Below are 26,002 nucleotides of genomic sequence, written 5' to 3'. Positions count from 1 at the left end.
TGTTTATAGGATAATTCTGAAAATGCTATAAACTTGGAGATATTACAATTGTGTCTTATTCTCAGTGAAATAAGTGAATTCAAAATTTTAAACCTCTGGCCTTTAAATAAGTTTTTTTTTTTAATGTTTATTTTATTGATTTTATAGAGAGAGGGAGAGACAGGAACATCCATCTGTTCCTGTATGTGCCCTGACAGGGGATCAAACCAGCAGCCTTGCGCTGCTTCGGGATGATGCTCTAACCAACGGAGTTATCTGGCCAGGGCTAAGTAAGATTTTTGTTGTTTTTTTTCTATCATACGTGTAAACAGCACTACTGACCTAAAAAGCAGTACCAGCTCTCAGAGAATCTCTCCTCTTGACAGAGAAACTGAAATGAACTCCAACTGTACAGTGCCTAAACACCAGCAAAGCAGAAACAATGTCAGGAAACCCAGTTTAAACACCTTACAATGGAAAAGGCTACACCTGTGGGTAGCTCAGCCCAGGTTGTTCGCAGGTTAATTTATAGAGCAAGTCTGAAGGACTCGAGCCCCTGGTCTTGGCAGAAAGACACGTGTATTTAAATGGGAATGAAATGTTACCTCAACTCAGCAGCTTGCCCCGTCTTGTTCGTACAGGTAACCTCTCTGGTCTGATAGCCAATCTGGATGTCCCAATATTTGTTCTCTTGACGATTCTGTCTGTTTCTGTTTCTCTTTTTCTTAATCAGTTCCCGGGCCTCTGGATCCCTCACTCCTTTCCCACGGTCCTTCTCCCGTTCTTTATTCTTCCCACGCCTCCTGGCTTGTCTCACCTGTCTGGAGTGGAGCGTGGAGCACGTGCTCCAGGGCCCCACGTGCAAGCTGAACAAGCTCTCGTCCGCGTCACAGGGGCTGGACTGGCACACCTGGAACTCCGTCAGGTTGGGGCAGCCGGAGCCTCCGAACTGGGGCGGCGCCACCACGTGGCGTGCGCGGTGCTGGAGCCCACTGCCGCAGGTCTTGGAGCACTCGGACCAGGCGGAGAACTCGGACACGATGCAGTCCTGCTGGCAGGGGATGAGGCAGGCCTGCTCCAGGAGCGGCTTGGGCTCAAAGTACTCACAAATGATGTCCTCTGCAGGAAGGTCTTTCTCCTTCTCCACGCACGTGATCTCTCTCACCTGGATGCCTTCTTCTCCCTTAATGCACTCCAGGCCTCTCTCCAGACTCCTGGAAATCACGGGCTGACACTGATTCCAGGGGCCCAGCCTCCAGTCGTACAGCTCTTTGTGCCAGTCACAAACTTTGAAGCAACTCTGCTGGTTACTGGGTCTCTCCGCCTGCTTACAGTTTGTATGGAGCGTCGTCCATCCTTCCACGTGAGCACACCACACGGCCCGGGTCTGAATGCCTCCTGGACCACATTCATCTCCCATGCATCGGCCCCACGGACCTAAGAACGACACAAGAGTTAACAGGGCTACGAGAAGAAAACCACAGGTTACTTCACGTTCCTGAAAGACATTTCAAGATCTAGTACATTAACTTCCTTGAAGTTTTAGAAAGTAGGTCTCAGTACATGACTGCTGGAAAGTAATGATCTGTACTCAGTATCGTGGAAAGGGAACTGTGTCAGAGTCTATATAAAGTAACTGCTGGGACAGTTTCACTCTGGGTCCTTTGGGGATTACTCAAGGCTTGCTTTTATTCATTTCCTTAATTTTAGGTTGTTAGCGAATCCATGTTCAGAAAGGATGTTAAAAATTAGCCACAGTGAAAACCCATTACTCCTATCCATCACCCATTTCAGTAACTAGGAAACAAAAGGACCCACATGGAGAACTTCATCTTCTGCAGGCTTTTCTTCCTCGGAGCAATTAACTATTTTGTAGACTATGCTCTGTTCTGCCTCGCTTTCTGTGCTACACATTGTGACTATAAGAGTCTAATAGTCGTGAATGTGTGTGTTGGCAGAAGTGTTTACTTTCCGGTAACCAAAGTGAAAATCTTCATTTTGTTATTTTTCTCATCTTCCCAGTGAAATATAAAAATAGACAATTTAAATTTAACTATAGAGATGACTGCAGCTTTTTTAATATTGAAGGGTAGTGTGGAGTTTATTAGTCTATTCATTTCCTAGGTATGAACTGTTTGGTATTATAGAGCTGTCTTATGGGATACTTAAGTCAATGGCTTTAGTGTGAAATGTGGGCCTTTTACCTTTGAATCTTTCTTAGCATAGATTGAAACCCTCTTATATCTGCATGTATTTTTTTTTATTTAAGGTAGAAAACAGGATGTCAGAAAACAGAACACAAGAATAGCAACCATCTGCTTCTCCCCACCCCTCTCTCCCTCTTCCCTTGCCACAGCCAGAGGCTTGATTGGTTTGAGCATGGCCCCGGATACTGAGGACAGATTGATAGGTCCAAGTGTGCTAGCCTCAGGCACTAAAAATAGCTCAGAACTCGAGCATCAGCCATTGATGGGGCTGCTGAGTGGATCCCTGTCAGGGTGCATGTGGGAGTCTGCCTCACCTCCTCTCACCAAAAAGAAAAAGAAAGTTGTCCATTTGGCATACCCATACCATTACTTTATAAGTTCATATGTGAAGTGTTATAAACTAGGACTTAAAATACACTTACAGAAACAGTCTTCCTGTACTGCTTATGTCAAAACTTGATAAGCTAAGAAAATCAGTGAATTTGTTACATCTATCCATATATAAAATACCTGATGGTATTTTAATCTTATTTTTAAGTTGTCAAAGGAAATTTTATACTCATAAACTTGATGCTCTCTTAGAGATTTTATCCATAATCAGTTTAGGAATCACAGAAGCTCGCATCCTTCTCAGTAAGGGAACATAGTAATATGTATAAAATTAGAAAATTCATTTTACATTTTTGGGGTATTTATTTCTTTTCTCTACTGTGCTTGAGCAAATCAGTAATCCTTACTTCCTACCCTAAACACAGCATATAAAGATAGGTTTATGTTGGACCTTCAGTAGTAAGCTCTATGCCATTACATCTAAATTTCAAATATAAATGTCTTGCACAGAGTCTAAACTCTAGATGTAATTCAGGAGAACTTCTTGATACTTTATTTTTTTAATTTTCAATATTAATTATGAAATTAGACTGATGAATCAGATTAGGACCATTAAGAAGTTAGTCTTCTATACTCAAAGTAAAAATAAAATAATTTTATAGCAAATTATAAATTTGGCACTTAAAAATTCTTGTAGTTCTTAGGGAGGTTATACTATTCTTAACGGGTATATTTAAACTAACTGATGAAAATTGATATTTTATAGAAATCTGAGTATACAAAATGTGAATTAACTTCCGAGTCTGCATGTAATTGCTGAAGTAAGAAAAACTGACACACAAAAAAACACAAAATCTTTAAAACTATAAAATAGAACCATACAACTCTAGCTATTATATTTGAAAATTACCCTAGAGAAAAACTGGTGAAGATATTTAACTCTTACAAGCCAAATTTTAGCAAAAACTCCAGGCTTATGTCTAAGTTTTTACAGAAATAAAAGTGAATGATGGTTACTTTGAAAATGACTCATGGTTCACCTACATCAAATTAGGAGAGCTCCCTTCTTATACATTCTCAGAACAGTCTGCATGCTTCTCACATAGTGTTTAGCAATTTCAATTAATGTACTGAATAATTGTTTTCCAAATATCTATTAATCACATTAGAGTGACTGTGAGGAAAGACTTTTGACTGTCTTCTGTAGTATTTGGTTTAATTGTGTCTTTTAATTTTATGGCTGGCTGTTGAATGAACTTCCTCATTTTGTTTAGAAAAGAGAGAACTCAGTTTGTAGATCTTACTATCCACGGTACTAGTATATGGTCAATGTCAATGCCAGCAGAAAGAAAGAAACTGAATTCAAGGAAACGTCTACACTATTTCATACGCATTAATAAACAGTTCTAAAGTTTACTTACGATAATTAGGAAAACCATACATTCTAAATACAAATATAATTCAATTTTCATTCCAAAATAAACCCATCACGGATTCCTATTAACCATCAATTTATAAATAACCCCGTTGGGTTTATTTTCCAAGTATATTTGCATTGAAAACAAGAAGATAGGGAATCCTGAGAAAATTCCATGGAGATCCATAAAAACACTTTCTAGGCTGAAGGAAGATAAAACATCTGAGGGCACCTGTGAAAGTGGAGGTTGGAAAATCAGCACAACTGAACCTGAAGAAAGCTCATTCACTTCGCAGGCTTTAACAGCTGTCTTATCTTTTCATTGCACCTGGGTATCACACGTGTCCAATTAGCAAACCTTTTGAAAAAGTCAGATCTATACCACGGTACAGCCGCTGAAGGGCTGTCTAGTTTTCCTCCAGCAGTTTTGAAATAATCACACATTGAACAGAAAGGGAACCACTTCTAAAATTGCTCTTGACAGCTAAAAATTGTTAGCCCAATTAGCTACCATGTGTCCATGGAGTACAGATGTTTCAAAAGGCAATTTCAAAGGACAATACGCAAACTCTATCAAGGTAAACAAGACACCCTCTCCCAAATACATTAAGACTGTGATAGAGACCTCCTGTGTCTTAGCATAATGTTACATTGTAGCCCTCTGTCTCCTATAACTAAGAGTTGGAAGTGGTGATATAGGAAAGGTGGTGGGTGTTTGTGCACACGTGTGGTGTGTGTGTGTGTGTGTGTGGGGGGGTGTTTGCTTTTTAAAAAGAACAGAAAGAATTTCCAATTGTTTAAAACTTGCTTTATTTATTGTTCTTGTTCATGATAACATAAAGAGGACTTGGACTCGAACTGCACAAAACAAATAGGCAGTTTTTTTTTTACTTAAGGCCTTGAATAATATCACTTTATAAGTGGAAATGTATTCCAGGATACAGATTTGTAGGACTGTGTTCATTTAGTATCATGCAAAAACACTTCAAGGATGTAGGTCAGAAATATATGTAGAACATTTACCTGACAGATTTTATATAAATCAAGAAAAAAAAATACTAGATGTCTTATTCTACTAAAAAAAATTTAAAGCAACTATTTACATATCCAAAATATTTCAGTAATTGATAGGCTCACAATAAAAATATTTTCAGTGGGAATTGATGCAAAATTACACAAAACTGTTATAACAACTATAAATCAGTGCTACTTGGCTCAGTTTTCCTTAGGCTAGTGCTTTAAATATATTCTTAACTAACTGCAAAAATATTGATAAAGGGATTATAAAAATTCCTGCTAAAGAGGGTTATAACACGCCTATTCTCTTCCATCTACAAAAGATGGCCTTTTAAATTTAAAATCAGTATTTTTCACACTATATTCAACACTGACTTCTAAGACTGAGTTTTATATGTCAAGGGCACAAGAACAATACAAGGTTGAGTCTATAAAAGGCCACATTATTGACAGGTGGCTAGCAACTGTTCCAAATAGCCTTATAAAAGATAAACACTATAAAAGGAGCATGGGAAACTGATGCGAACTACTTTCTGTCCTTGTTTGCTATAAAAGACTCAAATGAGCCAGATCCCTGTTAGACTAAATATGTTTGCATCGTCCAGATGAGATAATGCATTTTCCCTCCTGGATTTGGTTAGGGAACAGCGTGTTCTAGTTTGCCAAGACCAAGGAGTGTACAAACAGCTCAGTAATATACTAAATTCTGTCTCTTGAATGCTGCACCATACACCATTTTAAAATTCACAGTTCACAGAATTAAAAACTAATTGTTTTTTACTCAAGCAAATTACTTTAGAAAAAAAAAGAAACTGCTGATAATTAATAGGAAAGAAAATTCCTCATTAATCCCATAAACTACCAGTAAGTAGTCATCATATCAATATTTTGATATTATCCTCTTAGGCAATTAAAATACATATTTATATGAACTTAAGACTGTGCTATAAATTATTTTATCATCATCTTTTTTACTTCACAGTATGCTATAAAAATAATTCCCATTTCGACAGAGTTGGGGGGGGATCAAATACACACACACACACACATTTTAACCTACTACAGTCACTAAATCTCGTTTGCTCTTCACATTGACACAATTAGACCTATATCATATAATGGCAAAATCCGTTGTATTAATTTATCTAAATGATATTCTATTTGTGAAAATTAGGTCTTTTTAAAAAAATTGCTTACAACATCATAAAAGGCATCCATTGTTGTACACTAATCAACTAATTTAGTCTGAGTTTTGCAAATTTTCAAGATAAAGCAAGTATTACAAAAATGCCCATCAAAATGTACCAGTTTGCTCTCCTACCAGCAATTTATGAGCATACATTTTCCCTTATCTACAGGTGGCTGTTGCTCCAGACTTGGGCTTCTCTCAAGGGAAACTTAGGGCCTTATTTCCTCAGAGAATCCATCCTTTGGACTCTTTTGAGTGTAAAGACAAGTCTTTTGACCTTTAATTTCTATCCTTTTTATAATGTGGTCTCCAGCAAGACCTCATAGTTTCTTGAGAATTGATAACATCGTTCTCTTATGTTAGTACTGCAACATAATTTTGCCTATTTTGTACTCTTTTGTTCATTTAAAAGGGTTTTTTGCTGTGGAAAGAAGCAAACATGGGCTTAAATGTCTGTCTTGAAGTAGACCCATAGTTTGGGTGGCTGACATATTGTGCCAATCAACATCACACTACTTAATTTAATAATAAATATGCACACTGTCTAGGAGCCACCTTGTATGGGTTTATGAACACAAAACCAATTAAATTTTGAATATTTACTGACATAAAATAGATTTAAATTTTATTTTTAAAAACAAAATGAGAGCACATACCTTTTTCACTTGAATTTGTAATTTAATTTAATTTCAATTTAAAAATATAATTCTCAAATGACAAATCACTTTGGTAGATCAGGGAAGATCACTCTGAAGTCAAACTGAGCTTCCCTCTTCACTAAGTAATTAAACTTTAAAATAAATTACGTTAAGAATATCAAATTAAGTGTACAAAACTAGGACAAGCTCTTTAAGTCTGATGAGACAATGAATGAGGAATAAGTGACTAGGATAGCTGATTTTACAGTTGCCAAATATAGTGTCATCTATTTTCAGGTTCTTTCATGTTTGCTCTCTCTTAGGAAAACTATTGATTTGAATTCTGGTTTTCCCCATCTGTAAAATATAATATAAAACACATGATTAACTTCCATTGTCTCATAACACTATCTGAACCATAAGCTGAGTATCAATATTATGAGATGTGGGGGTGCAAAAATAAAGTTTCCTCTCATCTTTGAAATTATTCTAGTTGGGCTAATAATCACATTAACTTAAGACAGATTAACAGGAAAACATGTCCAAAATTTATTATGGATGTCTACTGGAGGGCGCTACAAGATCCAAGACACAAAGGCTCACTGCGTAGTTGAGGTTTATACGTATTATGGATGGAGGAGGAAGGGAGCAAGGGTCAGGGATTTAATGGGAAGGGAGGCAATTCACAGGCTGATGAGAAAGAGCAAATGTTAAAAAAAAAAAAAAGAAAGTCTTGCTGGGCAACCCAGAAACAATGGGACACGGTGGGAAATCTCTGAAGAGATTTTTGCTTGGATGCTCCCTGTCTGCACATTGAACTCATATGTGCTAAGGTGAATATGCTAAGATTTGCTAAGATGAATTTGCTAAGCTTCCCTTCCTGGAGCACACACTATCTACTAGGACACAACAGTAAGCAGGGTCTGGTGTGTTGTGTAAGTGTGTGTGTGTGTGTGTGTGTGTGTGTATGTGTGTGATATGTTTTCTTTTTCCCTCTGCTGTTGAAATCATGGTCTTGCCTCCAAAACGAAGGTGTCTATGCTGCAACTCTCCAATTGGTCCGGACAGAGATTCCACAGAACGATTTTATCTATCAGAAATCTGTCCAATAGCATCAGATCTGAGGGCCCTTACGCCCTGAGTAGCTTAGCAGCTTGCACCACAGCCCAGACCTGCTGGAGAAGTCCCTAGTGTAGGATCCATTTATAAATGGCAGTCTTCTGAGTCAACCAATAAGTGGATGGTGGCAATATTCCCAAATGGGATATGTGCTGCTCTCAGAATATAAAGAGGCTATGTTCGTCAGCTTCCAAGATAGTCCCTGCTTCTTGGCATTCGTGCCTTTCTATAATTTCTACCAACACCAAATAGAGATGACCTATGAAGCCGCCACTAGCATAGTGCAGAAATATTGGTGTAATGTAGAAGTCTAGGTCAAAAGAGATATTGTGGCTTCTGACTTGCCTTCTTTAGATTAATTTATTTTGGAAAAAAATCAGCCAGGATGTCATGAGGATACTCAAGCAGCCTTTTGGAAAGGAACTGAGACCTCCTCCAACAACCATGTGAGTGGTCCATGGTGTCCTTGGAGCAGAACCTTCAGCACTAGTCATGCACTCGGATAACTTCAGGCCTGGCCAGTGTCTTGACCATAACCTCATGAGAGATTCTGACTCAAAACTACCCAGCTAAGCTGCTTCCAAATTTCTGAAACACAGAAAATGTATAAAGAAGGTTACCTTAATCAATGCCCATATATCTACATTGCTGTATATCTATAATCTCCATATAATTTCTATCCCACTAAATGCTGTAGTTATATAGACTTAGATAAGTGAGCAATTCAGATACCTAAAACAGTAAATTTCCAACACACTAATTAGTAGATGCATAAATGTAAAGTATAAGTAAATTCACTTTTAAATACAAATGATTTTTGCTACCAAAATACTTATACTTCATCTGAAAGTGATTACTTCATCTGAAGCCAAGTATATCCTTCCAAACTCCACGTTTCAGGAACCTGAGTGGTTTAGGGTTGTGATTTGCAACATTAGTGACTTAGAAAAATCTATTAAACCTCAGATTATTTCCATAATGGGTAAACGTCAAGTAAACTTTATAATGCTAAAGCATGAACTCAAAATTGTAAGTTGCTAGAAAAAATGAGTAGGTCATCAATCAAAGATTTGAATGTAAATGCTTCAATTTTCCAATCATTAAATTGAGAATTATCTTAATTTTTTAGAAGTATCTTCCCAACATTGACAATAAAACATAACTCAGAAACTTGTAGACATTTCTTAAGAAATAGATTATTATTAGTCAGTATTTTTCATATAATAATTTTAGTGTGGAAAACACAGCGTATATAACAAAGCCCTAAATTAAGTTATAAAATGTAAAGCCATAACTGGATTTGGTCTATGGTGAATATTTCTAATTCTGATGAAAAGACATATCCTCTATTAATAAAATTATATAATTAGTTTTATCTGCAAAAGAATGTTATCAGTTAAGCATTATTGAAGATGCATACAACTCTTTTATTTGTTAATAAATGTGTACGCTATATCTTTACCTAGAAAAATATTACTTTTAGTATGAAATATTAAGCTCGCATACAAAATCAGAAAGTCAGAAAGTAAACATCCATTTTTTGGTTTTTCTTTTGATCCACATTTGTTCTGTATTTGGATGTAAATTTCTCCTTGGATATTAAATTTATATGGGCTGAAAAATTCACCAAGTATTAAAGAATCGTAATCTTAAATCATATTATATTAATACCAGTTTATGAGGCCAATCTATACTTTAAGATACATCATTAGTCTTGTAAAGATACACGTAGATTTGATACTTCTTTTGCATGATTAAGTCTCAGTGAGGGCCCTGGCCAGTTGGCTCAGTGGTAGAGCGTCGGCCTGGCGTGCAGGAGTCCCGGGTTCGATTCCCGACCAGGGCACATAGGAGAGACGCCCATCTGCTTCTCTACCCCTCCCCCTCTCCTTCCTCTCTGTCTCTCTCTTCCCCTCCCGCAGCCGAGGCTCCATTGGAGCAAAGATGGCCCAGGCGCTGGGGATGGCTCCTTGGCCTCTGCCCCAGGTGCTAGAGCGGCTCTGGTCGCGACAGAGCGACACCCTGGATGGGCAGAGCATCGCCCCCTGGTGGGCGTGCCGGGTGGATCCCGGTCGGGCGCATGCGGGAGTCTGTCTGACTGCCTCCCCGTTTCCAGCTTTAGAAAAATACACACACAAAAAAAAGTCTCAGTGAGGATGGACTTTAAAAACATTACATATATATTTATTGAATATTAACTCAAAGTATTAATACATGATTTCACTGAGTAATTGGTTCCAAGAGAATAATAGTATGAAAATTAAGGCAGATGGTTAGAAGAAGAAGAGAGCTAATGGTTGTTACACATTCATGAAATTTGTAAAATTTAAAAGTGAAGTGTCACAGTGATAATGAACTACTCAGAGACCAGACAACATGCTCCAAGGGGCTGAGGGGAGGCAACAGCCTGGTCAGCAGCATGAAGGACTGAAGTCCTGTCCCCAGCCTTATTCAGATATTTATTAGCTGGTACAAAAACTCAAGGAAGCAGACAGCAGAAGTTTTCAGGGGGGTGAAGTAAAGGACAAGGAACATGCTGACTTCTAATCTCTGTTCTGAGAGCCTAAGCGTTTCTGTGTTGCTGAATCTTGTCCTGCTGTTTTGCTGTTTCCTGCACTCACTGTCTCCAGTACGGGTCAGAGAGGCCCCTGGACTCTCACCCTAGGGCACCTTTCTGTCTCTAATTGTTCACAGCATATTCCTACACTGAAAGACACCCTGGTGATAAATAGTGTAACATTTTATAGCCATGGAGGTTATATAATCGTCCTAGTCAGAGCCCAAGCCAGGTGTCCCAGCTCAGTATTGTCACATGCTACCTTAGGAGATTTTAATTCAGATGAATAGCTCACAAAGGAACTCTATTTCTCATACTCTCATTAGTAAATTATCAAAGTTACCTTAGGCTTTATAAATCCTTCACTGTCATGAACAAATATTATCTTTATCTTGGAGTCTAATTTGTAAGGAGCCACAGAGATCCTGCAATACATCTTTCTTCATCTTACATTCTTTTAACCTCGGATGGCACACTTCCGGTGAAAAGGGCTCATGGTTAAAGCAAAGTTGCCCATTCTGGTGATGGAGTTTTATTTATTGATTTATTATTTCTTCCCTATATTTCTAAAAAATCTCCTTCTCTAAGAATTCTACTCTAACCTTTTGTCAGCTTTTCAAATATTTTAAAACTTTGAACTAAATAATCTCCTTTTTTTTCTTATCCTAGTTAAATTTCTGTTCTAATCATTAGACTCACTTTTCTGCAGCACAGTTAGACTGTACATTAATATCATAGAGCAATCTTGGAACTAGTATAATGGAGAAGACAAATAATAAAATATCTGACCATATCCACATATCTTCTATTCTTATTCACATAAATAAAGGCAAATAACTTCATATTCATGTCAACATAATGAGTCTCATCCCAACTTTCTAGATATGCTGTTATCTCATCTCATACACATTTTGTCAAGGATCAGACTTTTCTTGATTTACACTGTGATGTGTAATGAATTTACTCACTATACACAGTCTTTTGGTAATTGCTTGGCTAACTCATCCGCATCAGGACAAAGAAACATATTAAAAATTCTATGCCTGAGTGTCTATGACTTCATGGCTGACTCAGAGAGCTATATGTACGCTTCACCTCTGAGCTCTCCCAGATTACTTAATCAGCAACTTTCACTGACTCGGGCTCCTGAGGTACCATGCATTCAGTTATCATACCTAAGACTTCTTCTCTCAAAAGACTATAATTCCATTGCATAATCCAGAATTGATAAACTTTCGTTTATATTTGAAGATAAGTGCTAATAATATATGTTTGGATGCTTTGACATAGTGTGTATAAAATTCTATGAAGAAATAAGATCAATTACATAGCAAATGCTTTACACATTTATCTGCATCTATTTAGTATTCTTTTGGTGGAAAGAAATGAGAAGTATTTAAATCAAAATTCCACTCATAAATTAAATGCTCTTTATAGGAAGCAATTCCAGTGCTAAAAATGTTCGCAGCCTTCTAAACTGAATACTCATTATTTGCTAAAGTACATAGGGCATAAGAGCTCACAGTCCACAGATGGTCTCCAGGGTAAACAGGACACAGCAGAAGGACAGAGGAAACTTGCATTTGGATTACCTACCTATCTGATGTTCCTACCAGAATTCATTTTTTATTTAAATTTTTAAAAATTTTGTTTTATTGTGATAAGAACACCAATATGATATCTACTCTCAAAAATTTTAACTATATAACACATGAGTGTTCTACATTATATGTTATATATATGGTATATAGATACAATATTATACAATAGATCTCTAGAACTTATTCATCTTACTTAACTGAAATTTATGCCCATTGATTAGCAGTAGCTTCTCAATTCCCCCTCCCTACCCTGGCAACCGCTATTCTACTCGCTGCTTTTATGAGTTTGACTCTTTAGACATATCCATTGCACACCATCTTTTCTTTATTTATTCATCTGCTGATGGACATTCCAGTTGTTTCTACGTCTTGGCTATCGTGGTTAATGCTGCCATTTTACAAAAAAGACATGCAAATGGTCAACAGGTATATGAAAAAATGCTCAATGTCATTAATCATCAGGAAATGCAACCAAAAGCAAAATGAGATATCACCTCACATCTGTCAGGATGGCTAGGATCTGAAAAACCAAAGCTGACAAGTGTAGGAGAGGATGTGGAAGGACAGGAACTCTTGCCCACTGTTGGTGGGATTGATAATTGGTTCAGCCATTATGAAAAACAGTACAGCATTAAAAATACAACTACCACATGGACCACAACATGGTCCAACAATCTTACTTTTAGGTTATTTATCCAAAAACACTGAAATAAGGATCTTGAAGGTATGTTAGCAGTACTTCTTTTTATTGATTATCTTTTTGTTATATCTACTTTGGCTCCAGGCATTAGTTTAGATCACCTGTTTTTCTAAAGGCAAGTATGCCAAATGGTCTAATTATTTAATACCTCTGACCTCATTCATACCAATATATGGTTAATCAAAATATTCCATATAATTTAACAAATATTATATGTGCCTGGGATTTTATAAGCATCCAGATTTTTTTTTTTTTTTTTGCAAATCCAAGTCAGAATTATTACTTTTCTCATTTACCTATGAACTTCTTCAGTAGAAAAATACTAAAATTAGAGGTGGGTAGGGTTTCCTTTCACATTATTGAAAAGTCATTATTGGAAGATTCAAGTAGTTTTTAATGCAAAAGGGAAAGATGAACACTGTCTTCTTATTTAAAGTATGAAAAAGAATGAATAATTAACTATTGGTTATTCATCATAACAAATTCTGAAGTGCGTTCTATGTGACCCAATTTTTTTTTTGTATCTTTTTTTTTTTTCTGAAGCTGGAAACGGGGAGAGACAGTCAGACTCCCGCAGGCGCCCAACCTGGATCCACCCGGCATGCCCATCAGGGGGCAACGCTCTGCCCACCAGGGGGCAATGCTCTGCCCCTCCGTGGCGTCGCTCTGTTGCGACCAGAGCCACTCTAGCACCTGAGGCAGAGGCCAAGGAGCCATCCCCAGCACCCGGGCCATCTTTGCTCCAATGGAGCCTTGCTGCGGGAGTGGAAGAGAGAGACAGAGAGGAAGGAGAGGGGGAGAGAGGGGTGGAGAAGCACATGGGCACTTCTCCTGTGTGCCCTGGCCAGGAATTGAACCCGGGACTTCTGCACTCCAGGCCGACACTCTACCACTGAGCCAACCGGCCAGGGCGTGACCCAGTTTTTAAAACTGCATGTAGTAAACTTCATAAGGTATCCCGTTGTCATTATTTTGAAGAGTGGGGATGAAAGGACATCCACTTCAACAAAGCAGCCTTAATGATATGCTTTAGATCACAGCTCTTCAGAGGTTGCAAGTTCACATTGAATGCTTCTGAACAGTAGAGTGAGTTTTGTGGATTCTAGTCCGAGAGCAGAAAGATACGTGCACTGAGAGCCTAAAGAAGAAATACATCTCATTTTTACTTAGGAATGCAAAGCTTGAGGGCAACGATGAGATGTCACTTGGAGAGGTAGAAATAGAACTCATGGGACTTACAGCTGGAAAGGGACAGCTTTACAGAAGAGAATCCTAGGAATAGGGAACAATATAAACAAAAACAGGAAATGCAGACTGGATATATGAAGATCCACATGGAACCCATAGATATGAAAAGAAAAGAGTTTAGGGCCAGGTTGGAGAAGGCCTTGGAAGTGTTCTTATAGGTGAATCCTATATTAGTATACCTTATAGTATTTTACCCTAAGTGAATCCAAATTCTCTTTCAAAAATCTGCTTTAATTGTGCTGACTCATTCTCTTTTCAAGTTATAAAGGTTTAAGAGGATTCCTCACACTATCCATCCCACATGTTTTGACATTCTGTTCAATTGTGTTCTCTACTCTTCACCAAATATTTTATGTATGCAAACGCATTTCTCAAATAAGATTTTAAGCCACTCAGGTATAGGAGCTTTGTTATGTTCCTTTTATAGTTCCCACTATAGTGCTAGACTGCCAATAAAAGTTGATATGAGAGTCCTTTCCTTAATACATTTAAATCATAATTGCTATTGCCCCTTAATAGGTACTTGCTAAGCTGCAAGAGATAGCAGAGAATGGCTGTTTCTAGAAATCCTCAAGAGAAAAGACTCTGAATTAAAAAAAATAATAATTTGACATCCTGTATGAATTATCAAGAAGCTAAAAATAGAGTAGCTGACTATGGAGGTCAAGGTTATATTATACTCAAAAAGTGAGGGCAATGAAAGTCAAGCACTAGATAGGATGGCCACCCTGCTGGCATCAAAAAGGGACCAGCAGGTGGCGAGTCCAACGTCAAAACTGCATCAATTGTAAACCTAATTGGTGAGAAAACGAACTCAAAGATTTAAGGAAATTTGTGCCTAAAAATTGATCCAAAATTCAACCAGCTGCTCAGGGACATAGACAATGAAAATATAAAGTGTGAGATGAAGCCACCAATGATTGCTTAAAATAAGCTTTAATACTATTTTCCTTCTGGTTTGTTTTCCTTTTTCCCCTGATGTTGGAATCAGAAGGATGCATGCTTATCATGTGTATTTTATTTTAGACTTGTTTGTCACTTGCTAATATGCTTGTGAAGATGACTGTAAGAAGTAACAGAATTAAAAGTGTTTTCCCCATATAGGTCTTCTTTCACTTCACTGGCATTAATGGTTGACTCATTATTTCAATGGCATTTTTTTTTCAGTGTCACATTGTCTCTCAGAGGGTGAGTCACATTTTCATAAGTGCTGAAAAGCATCCTGGTTTCTTCTGCAATAAGTACTACTCCTAAGATTTGAGCTTCACAAATCTCACAAATCTCAACCTCTGAGACAGTTCTGTAACTCATTTTGCCAATGGCGAATTTTTTTTTATCTGTAGATAAGCAGTTTCAGAAAGTTGTACCATAAAAATATTCCAGTCTCATGTTCTTTTGATATCTTGCAGTTTTCAATTGGCATAAGAAATTATAAAGCAAGGGCTACTGGAGGGGAATTTCTTTATCTCTGACTTCTGATCTCTGTAGCTCCAGGAAAACATCATATTTGTTGCTTCTCTTGAAAAGACAATGAGTACATATAAAATGCACTTGACTGTATTTTAAGATTCTTAACAAAACTCAATGGAAGGCCATATGCCTAAAAGGATGAGTGAAAAAAATGGGGAAATTATCCAGTATGGATATATTTCTTAGCATTTAAATTGTACTTTTTTTGTAGAGATATTTCCAAAAGAAAATGACATATTTTGGGTTTTAAATGTGCTCAAATTAAAAAAAAAAAACAGTCTTTCACTTATTTGCAGGTCTTCTGTTTATTACCCTTGAGTCACTGATATTCTTATTGTGTACATGCTTGGTTATGATATGAGCAACCCAACTCCCATCAGGTTATAGTATCTTATTAATGTGCTTAAAAGCACTAGAGCCCCCTATACTCACATTTGGAATTTAAAATTGTCAGCTGCTTGCCCACTTTTTCCCACCTGTAATCTGATTTCTCTGCTAGAGAAATCTTTTCAACATGGAAGTCTGTTCACGTCATCTTCTTGCTTAAAACTCTTTGACTTCCTTCCCATTGCTCTTAGATTAAAGCAAAGCTTGTTAGCACAACCTATAAGTTCCACCATGATCTGACCTGAACTTCCTTCTCCAAACCTGTCTTGATTTTTGTTCCCTCTCAATACTGCGCTTTACCCACACTCATCTTCTACACTACTTCTCCTCAATTAAATCTCTATTATAGCCTGTAGTGTATTGCAATTATTTATGTCAGGGGTCTCAAACTTGTGGCCCGCCGAACAATTTTGTGCGGCCCGCAGACTAATCCATGAAGTTCAAAATATTTTGGATAAAATTAAGTAAGCCTAGGGGCCTACTTGTATTTTTCATTTCTCTAGCATCCTAGCTAGATATTAGCTTAGTTAACAGCAGTTGTGATGCGAACTACAGTTTCTGGTCGTTTTGTGACACTGAGTAAACTGCATGTACGATTGTGCTTGTTGTACTGATTTTTTTTTGTTTTCAACTGCAGTGAGAAAAGTGTTGCGTAACAGTTGCCTTTTGTAGACCTAGTGCGGCCCGCCAAATGGCTGTGATCTTGCTCTGTGGCCCACATGCTGAGTTGAATTTGAGACCCCTGATTTATGTCTTTCTTCCTATAGGTTATTGGTATCTTGAAGGTAGGTACTATCTTGTTATTTCTCTATCTCTAATATTTAGGATGATGCATATGAAATATTAATTGCTGCTACATAAACACTTATTTAAAGAATACATTTAATGAATACAAATTCCAGTTGCTTAATTTTTAAAAAATGTCACTGTTAATATATTAGTGAGAAGAAACCTTTCCCAGTGAGCACAATACCTTAATTTAGTAAAAATATGTATTTCCACAGAAGCCTTATCCAAGAATCTTGACCCCTTCTACTCAAAGTATGATCCAGGGACCAGAACTATCAACACATCAAAAATACAGAAACTCAGGTCCAACCCCAAAGCTACAGAATCAGAATTTACATATTTAGAAGACTCCTATATAACTTGCATGTATATTAAAAGTTGGAGAGGTACAGATCACTAATTTACACTGGTTTATAAAGGGATCTTCATATCAGCCTAGATAGGGAGGCATATGCTTATATATGAAAAAAATTAATATGGAGAAAAACAAATTTTTCCTAGAATCATTTATGAATTTGTTGATGCTATCAAAAAAGAAGAAACAAGAAACAACTATTGATATCTACCAAGTACTGTGGGAGGCACTGGATATACCATGATGTTTAAAAGCGATGCTGTTACTGACTCTTGCAATGTTCCACCTATTCAGAGAAACAGCTTAAATAAAACATATAAAAAGTATTATACACTTACTACTAAAGCGAAAGTTAACAGAGAATTCAGGTTAATATAAATCAAATAAAAATTCTAATAAAATAATTTTAGAAGAGAAATGATTCCAAACTTTATTCTTGTTATATCAACTATATCTAAAATAAACATTATGAATAAAAGCAATGATAATGAGCCCTACCTTCTTTTATAATAAGCCATATTTTGATGTCAAAAGAAATAAAATATGATGGCTAAGTAAGAACAGAACATAATAAAATATTCAAAAACACCAAAAAATCAAAAACATATATTATAAGCAGAATGTAATAAAAGTAGCAATTTATATTAATAATTAAAGACTGAATAAAAATAAATGACATTGCATTGAGCTAAAGCCTGCCAGGCTTACACGCCTCTGCTGTGAGGAAACAGGGACACTGGAAGGTAGGCTTCCCCCTCACTCCTCTAAGGGAGGATTCAGTCTCTTCCAGCCCTGCTCCAGCCACCTATGACCTAACCTTGCCCAGAAAGCTGGGGTTTGCCACTGAAGGCTGAAGGTGCCCAGGGCCGTCGGCCCCATCTATGACACTGTGGACGAGCCTAGGGTATTTCTTCCAAGAAGCAGGTAAACTGATCTCATTTGCACAAGGGCCACTTAACTATGTTTTGCCTGAATAGTCAGATTTTTTATTCTTCCCTCAAAGATCTCTGTTGTGGGTGTTGATAGTCCTATTTTCTGCTGCTTTGCTTAGTATATAGTGTTTCCTTTATCCCTCCTACCTCAATGCCCCACTCATATTTCAGGCTGGGACCTACTCCTAATTTAGAGCTCTCCTTCCCCCTTTTGCCAACTTGTATTATGAATTCACCTTTGCCACCCAGCTTAGTGTATCCCAAGGTTCTCTTTACCATGCCACAGTCGCAGAGCTCCAGGGAAAAGCAACCTGGTCTCAACTCTCCAGGCAGAGGAGAACAGAAGCTCCATATCCACGCATGCTGCAAATGGCTTTTCCAGTCTACCTGGATCATTACCAGCTAGAAGCAGCGGTCATTGGGACTTGGACATGAGCTGCAAAGTATAGAATGGTGACAACAATTCCAGTGCCATGCGGACTTTTCCTGTGGGGAAATTTCCTGGACTCCTGCTCCCTGTGACTGAACTGGACACAGCTCCTAACAGACTGAACTGTGGTTGGGTTGCATTTCTCAGGGATTTGGCATGGTGATGGGGCCAACTTGGACTTGGTGAACATGTTAAGGACACTACTCTTTTATGGATTCTTGCTGTATTGGCCAAGAGTTTGCTTAAAGGCTTTTAATCACTGTAAAAAAATAGAAGACTGGATAAAGAAGATGGGGCACATATACACCATGGTATACTATTCAGCTAGAAGAAATGATGACATCGGATCACTTATAGCAGAATGGTGGAATCATGATAACATTATGCGGAGTGAAATAAGCGAATCAGAAAAAAACAAGAACTGCAGGATTCCATACATTGGTGGGACATAAAAGCGAGACTAAGAGACATGGACAGGAGTGTGGTGGTTACGGGGGGGGGGAGGAAGGAGGGAGAGGGGGAAGGGGAGGGGAAGGGTACCAAAAAAAACTGGATAGAGGGTGACGGAGGACGATCTCTCTTTTGGTGATGGGTATGCAGCAGAACTGAATGACAAGATAACCTGGAAATGTTTTCTTTGAATATATGTACCCTGATTTATTGATGTCACCCCATTAAAATAAAAATTTATTTATAAATAAATAAATAAATGACATTGAGTTGTTGATTAGCTCTTTGACAAAAAGAAGCTAAATCTCTACCTAGTAACTTACACTAAAATAAATTATGTATGGCTAGTAGAGACAAATATAAAAAAGGAAGCCTGTTATAATCAGAAATAAAACAAATATTTATAAATGTGTATTTTTTTAAGATTTCATTTATTGATTTTAGAGAGAGGAGATGGAGAGAGAGGAAGGATGGGGGGGGGGGCAGGAAGCCTCACCTTGCTTTCTGTATGTACATTGACCAGGCAAGCCTGGAGTCTTGAACCAGTGACCTCAGCATTCTAGGTCGATGCTTTATCCACTGCACCACCACAGGTGAAGAGTAAATGTGTATTTAAAACAAAGTAAAATGGCCTGACCAGGTGGTGGAGCAGTGGATAGAGCATTGGACTGGGATGCAGAAGGACCCAGGTCTAGACCCTGAGGTCGCCAGCTTCAGCGCAGGCTCATCTGGTTTGAGCAAAGCTCACCAACTTGGACCCAAAGTCGCTGGCTCGAGCAAGGTGTTATTCAGTCTGCTATAGCCCCACGGTCAAGGCACATATGAGAAAGCAATCAATGAACAACTAAGATGTCGCAACGAAAAACAAATAATAGATGCTTTTCAACTCTCTCTGTTCCTGTCTGTCTGTCCCTATCTATCCCTCTCTCTGACTCTCTGTCTCTGTAAAAAAATAAACAAACAAACAAATAAATAAATAAATGTTAAAGTAAAACGTCTTCTATTTATTATTTTTTTTGGAGGGACTGGTTCTTTATTTTAAAAAGATACTTGTCAATTTTCAGTATCAAAACAGTTGCACTATTGGTTTCTCTTTCTCCCAACTGGCCCCCAAAGAGAGCACATCAAAGAAGAGTACATTTTAAGCCAGTAAGCTGCAGGATGTGCACCTAACAGAATTCACAGAAACCTCACCGAAAAAGGGGAGGGACTTGGGTAAGGAAAGAAACTTTTAAAGATCAGCACACTGCCAGCCCAGACTGGAGTGAGCTCTCACAGCCAGATGGGGTGGCCAGTATACCCCAACCCCAAAGAAGCAAAGTTTCAAAATAATACAAAACTTAAAAGTTTTGTACATAAATTATTCAAGATTTCTCCAGCACTGATAAAAAGCACAATGAGATGGCACTTTTAGAGACAGCAGCTTCAGACCCAGAAAAGGGTGATGAGATGAATTTCATATGGCTAAATCAGTGACAAAAACAATTTTCTTTCTTTCAAGGCAAAAAGCAAGTAACTGGTCACCTCAACGTAAGGGGCACATGATCCATTCTGTGAACCCCTGGGAAGGGGGTTAGATGGGACAGGATTTGGTCTCTGACAGAGAGGTCTCGTTTTAATTTGTTTGGTCACTTCTGATGAAAAAAATAAAACTGCCCAAAGATACCTTAAAGCTGAAACCTGAATATCACTTTTTTTTTTTTTTTTTTTGGGGCTCACTCCTCCTAGAATCACCTGTCTGGTTTTACTGGTACTTGGCACAAAGCAATAATTCCCCATAGTAGAGTCTTTCTCTGCGCTCTGTTTGGCTCTCAGTAAGGCAGGCCCATATCTCCTTCCCTTCTAGGGAGAGGGCAATATGGATTGAGCTGAAAAATTACCTTCTAAAAGTGATAAAAGGGATTAGACTGCTGCTTGAGAACTGTGGCTTTGGAATGTTGTACAAATGGTTGCTACACCAACAACAAAAAAGTAATTACAAAATGTATACATCACAACATGCTTTTCAAGACACTTTACATTGTGCTCACATTCCCTTAAATGTTGTTCCAAAAGTTGCTCAACCTCTAGCCCAACCAGAATCTCTGGGAAGAGGCAGAAACAGTTTGGCGAAAAAGACATGTGGGGGTAGGGGGAGACAGTGAAAGGAGAAAGCAGCCTTCCAGTTAAAAATCAGCCCTCAGTTTAAAGGTCAGCTTCCAGGCAGGCTGGCCTCAGGCGGAGTCAGGGTCAGAGGAAGGAGCAGCGGTGGGGCAGGACTGGGGTGCTTACATCTCGTTCAGGTCAAGCAGAGTCTGGTCCAGCACCCTTTGTGTACAGAGGTGTTCCTCTTTGGTTCATTTCAGTTTATCTTCCAAATCATCAATTGTCTTTTCCAACTTGGCTACTGATCTCTCAGCAAACTCAGCTCGGGTCTCTGCCTCCTTGAGTTTATCAGTGAGAATCGTTATCTCTTCCTCATAGTTGTCTTCTTTTTGAGAGGACTTTTCTTCGGCAGCACTCAGACACTTCAGGTTCTGGTCCATCAGTCTGATCTGCTCATCCATCTCTCGGCAACGGGATTCTGCAAGCTCAGCTCGTTCCTCTGTGCGTTCCAAGTCTCCCTCAATAATCACCAACTTCCGAGCCACCTCTTCATACTTCCTGTCTGCCTCTTCAGCAATGTGCTTAGCTTCTTTGAGTTGGATTTCCTGGAGTTCCATCTTTTCCTCATCTTTTAAAGCTCGGTTTTCAATAACCTTCATACCTCTCTCACTCTCATGGGCAGCTTTCTCAGCTTCCTCCAGCTTTTGCAGGGCAGTGGCCAGGCGCTCCTGAGCACGGTCCAGCTCCTCTTCAACCAGCTGGATTCTACGGTTCAAGGAGGCCACCTCAGCTTCAGCCTGCTCCCGGGCTCGCCTTTCTCCCTCCACCTCCCGCTGGAGGCGCTCAGCCCCCTCCTCTGCATCATTGGCCTGCTGCTGCAGAACTTGAATCTTGCCTTTCACCGCCTCGATGGTGGTGATCCCGGCCATGGTCCCCACCCAGCACTTGGTCGCGTTTGGTTTCCTGCCCGTCTTCTATTTCTAACCCTGACATACCTCAGACCAATTTTTACAGTCAGAACAATTAGAATATCTAGCTAAATAATAAAAAAAATATCTGAAGACTTCAGAGACATATAATTATATCAAGAACTTGAGGTACCATGATACCACACAAAAATGAAGTGCAGAAAAGATTTGACATTTGCTTCCACTTGTACCCTTGAGGATATAGTTGTATTTCTTAAACTGTGGCCAAGAGGTGAAGAAGATGAGCAAAAGTTTTAGTCATTTTATAGACCTGGGAAGAAACTATTATGTACAGGATCGACCAGAAAGTACAATAACCCAGCTGTCAGTTATGATTTCCAAAATGCTATGCCGGTGGATAAAGTATAAAGAAAAAATATACACACTTCTCATCAGCTGAATTCCAGATTAGAAGAAGGTGATATTTTTGTAACCTAAGTAAACAGCAGACACACACACACACAAACCTTACCTGGAAGATTCTATCACTTATACAGAGCCCCCTTCCCATTTTCTTAAATCACACTGCTGGCACTCAGCAAAAAATTGCTTAAAAGATTAAGGTATAGGAGATCCATATACCAGGGTTGCCAGATCTGTGCATTGAAGTGACTGATTGTTTTTTAGAAAATGAAAAACATAATGAAGAATTTCTTGGCCCTGGCCAGTTGGCTCAGCGGTAGAGCGTCGGCCGGCGTGCAGGAGTCCCGGGTTCGATTCCCGGCTAGGGCACACAGGAGAGGCACCCATCTGCTTCTCCACCCCTCCCCCTCTCCTTCCTCTCTGTCTCTCTCTTCCCCTCCTGCAGCGAGGCTCCATTGGAGCAAAGATGGCCCGGGCGCTGGGGATGGCTCTGTGGCCTCTGCCTCAGGTGCTAGAATGGCTCTGGATGCAACAGAGCAACACCCAGAGGGGCAAAGCATCACCCCCTGGTGGGCATGCCGAGTGGATCCCGGTCGGGCGCATGCGGGAGTCTGTCTGACTGCCTCCCCGTTTCCAGCTTCGGAAAAATGAAAAAAAAAAAAAAAAAAAAAAAAAAGAATTTCACCAGAGAGCATAAATTTATCTTAAAAATAGGTAAATGAAAAATCTAAAACTGAAAAACAGAATAACTGAATTAAGAACAAATAAATAGATTTCACAGCAAGGGGGCTAGTAAGATAGGGAAAAAGTTCATTAAAAATATCTAGAATGATTCAAAAATTGATGAAAAAATATATGGAATATGAAAGAAATCTTTAACATTCAAACAAATTAATAGGAGGAGAAAAAATATCCAAGAAGAAAACATTCAGGAAGTAATAATAAAAGAAAAGGTAAATCCAAGTGAATAGTGAATGTATAAAACAATAATAACATGCATAATGAAGTTTCATTTATATAGTCTAAAAAGATATATTACTAACAGCATTAACAAGGAAAGATGAGGGAAACAGAGGCAAAGAATTTTAAGGTCATTAAAATTTCTGGGATGAAATAGAATTACAAATTTATAGTTTACTTTAATAAATAAAGGTAAATGTAAGCTACTAAAATAATAGCCAACAAAGTATAATTAATGAGCTATTAGAAAAGAGATAGTGATAATAAAAATAATAATATAAAGGAGAGAAGAATATATATAGAAGAAATGAGAAAAATAAAAATAGTTAAGATGATTTAGGTTTACTTAAACCAAAATGCATGGATTTACATTAAATGTGAATGAAATATATATCTAAGGTAAAAGACAAAGGTGGTCAGATTGGATATAAAACCAAAACCCAACTCCTGCTGCTTACAAATATAACATCTTAGATAAGGAAACTGGAATATAGTAAAAAGACCATAGCATACAAACAATAACCAAAAAAAATGCTGGTGGAGATATATTAATATCAGACAAATACATTTTAAGAATAAAAGTATCAAAGACAGACATTCAGTAATAATAAGTATCAATCCACCAGAATGATAAAACTTTTTAAAAATTGTATGTATCTAATAACATTTGGCCTCAAAATGTATAAAGTTAAAATTGATGTAACTAGGAGAAGTACACAAGTGTGTAATTATAAAAAAAGACCTCAAGCCCTGGCTGGTTGGCTCAGTGGTGGTAGAGCATCAGCCCATTGTGTGGAAGTCCTGCATTCGATTTCTGGCCAGGGCACACAGGAGAAGCACCCATATGCTCTCCATCCTTCCCCTCTGCTATCTCTCTGCCTCTCTCTTCCCCTCTCACAGCCAAGGCTCTATTGGAGCAATGTTGACCTGGGCGCTGAGTTCGGCTCCATGGCCTCCACCTCAGGTGCTAGGATGGCTCCAGTTGCAATGGAGCAACACCCCGGGTGGGCAGGACATCACCTCCTGTTGGGCATGCCGGGTGGACCCTGGTCAGGCGCATGCGGAAGTCTGTCTCGCCACCTCTTTGCTTCTCACTTCAGAAAAATATATTTTAAAAAATACCCCAAGACACTTCCTTTATTAGTTGATAAAAGAATTAGAGAAAATATAACTAGCAATTTAGAAGATTTGAACAATATGATTAACAGAATCAACGTAACTGACATACATATACAATTACATTAATAGCTACACAGTGAACATGCCTTTTTTTAATGCATGCAAAACATTGACCAAGATGGATCATATGCAAACTTTAAAGCAAATCGGCATATAGCTCAAAGGATTGATTTCAGACAGGATATGGTTTCTTACCACCAGAGACTTAAGCTACAAATCAATAACCAATGACAAATAGAATTTCCCTGAGTGTTTGAAAATTAACAATACACATTGATGTAACACAGGGGTGTAAGAAGGAACCACAATGAATATAAACTAATTTGTAGCAAATGAGAATAAAACTTTGACATCAAAATTTGTGAAAAATGTATAACTTTAAGCACTTAGCTTATAAGTACTTTAGGAAAAAAGTTGTAAAAACTATGATATAAGTATTCATATGAAAAAAATTAGAATAGGATAATAAATTTAAAAAGTAGAAAGAAGGAAATGAGGGTAAGAGCAGACATTAATAAAATGAAAATCAAAAGTTCCATAGAAAAAAGTCATTTTTCAAGACTGACAATATTGATAAACCTCAACCAAGACCAATAAATTTTAAAAGAGGACACTTTCAAATGACTGATATTAAAAAGTTAAAAAGGAGACATCCTTAGAGATTCTGTGGACATTAAAAAAATATTATGACAAATCTTATGTCAAAAAATAAAAAATTAAATGAAATAAATTTCTAGAAAAACCACAAAACTTATCAAAACTAACATTAAGAGATATAAAAAGTTTAAATATTGCTCTATTCAACCCATAAGAAAACATTCCCACAAAGAAAATTCTTGGCCATGATGGCTTCATTGATGAATTTATCTAAATATCCCCCCCCCAAAAAAAATTGTGTTAATTAGACCCCAACAATATTCCAGAACACAGAGAAAAAGGGAATCACTACAAGCTAATTTTATAGGGTCAGAATAACCTTGATCCCACCACCTGACAAGGATATTAGGAGAGAGAAAAATTACAGACCAATTTATCTCATGGGCATAGATATAAAAATAATTTTTAAACATCCGATATTTAAAAGCAATCTGGCAATAAATACATCAAAAGGCTAATGCATCATGACCAACTGGAGATTTCTCCAAAAATACAAGATTGGCTTTCATGTTTCAAAAGCAATTAATGTAATAAAATGAGAATTCATCACTATGCATTGTTAAGTCAAAGTACCAGATATTAGATGAAATATATGACTCTCAATATTGTTGGACAAAAATATGACCGAAATGACATTTGCAAAATAATAATGGTGATTTTTTTCTGCCTCGTATAAGGGATTTTAATTTTATTTCCTTTTTTCATTGTTTCCCTTCATTTTAAATAATGAATTATGATACATTTCCTTTAAAAATAAATGTAACATGGTACAGTAAAAATAGAAGTTGCCTACGTTCTGAGGTATTTTACTTCTACATAATATTAAGACCAACAACTGCCTGTTTAGACACTCCTCTTACTATAATGGTGTTCTCTGGTTTCAGCACTAGTATAAAATCTTGTTATTCACCTTTTATTGCTGTCAGTCCTTATAACCCACAATCCTTTGTAAGCAACTCAATAACTTTCTCTTGT

General features: G+C 37.8%; 1 protein-coding gene and 1 pseudogene across 1 annotated transcript in view; both read right to left on the bottom strand.

Annotated features, from left to right (window-relative positions):
• Positions 1 to 26,002, bottom strand: part of THSD7A (thrombospondin type 1 domain containing 7A) — a 391,822-nt gene that overhangs the window by 221,596 nt on the left and 144,224 nt on the right. Inside the window, exon 2 of the mRNA XM_066354435.1 lies at positions 585 to 1,416. Coding sequence (XP_066210532.1) covers positions 585 to 1,416 — 832 coding nt within the window. The remainder of the gene's footprint in view (positions 1 to 584; positions 1,417 to 26,002) is intronic.
• On the bottom strand, positions 20,528 to 21,860 carry LOC136384090 (tropomyosin alpha-3 chain pseudogene; annotated as a pseudogene).

Source organism: Saccopteryx leptura, chromosome 12 (assembly GCF_036850995.1).
Source record: "Saccopteryx leptura isolate mSacLep1 chromosome 12, mSacLep1_pri_phased_curated, whole genome shotgun sequence".
In the NCBI taxonomy this organism is placed as follows: Eukaryota; Metazoa; Chordata; class Mammalia; order Chiroptera; family Emballonuridae; genus Saccopteryx; species Saccopteryx leptura.
Note: the sequence above shows the minus strand (reverse complement) of the source record. Positions and strands in the feature narration are given on the sequence as shown.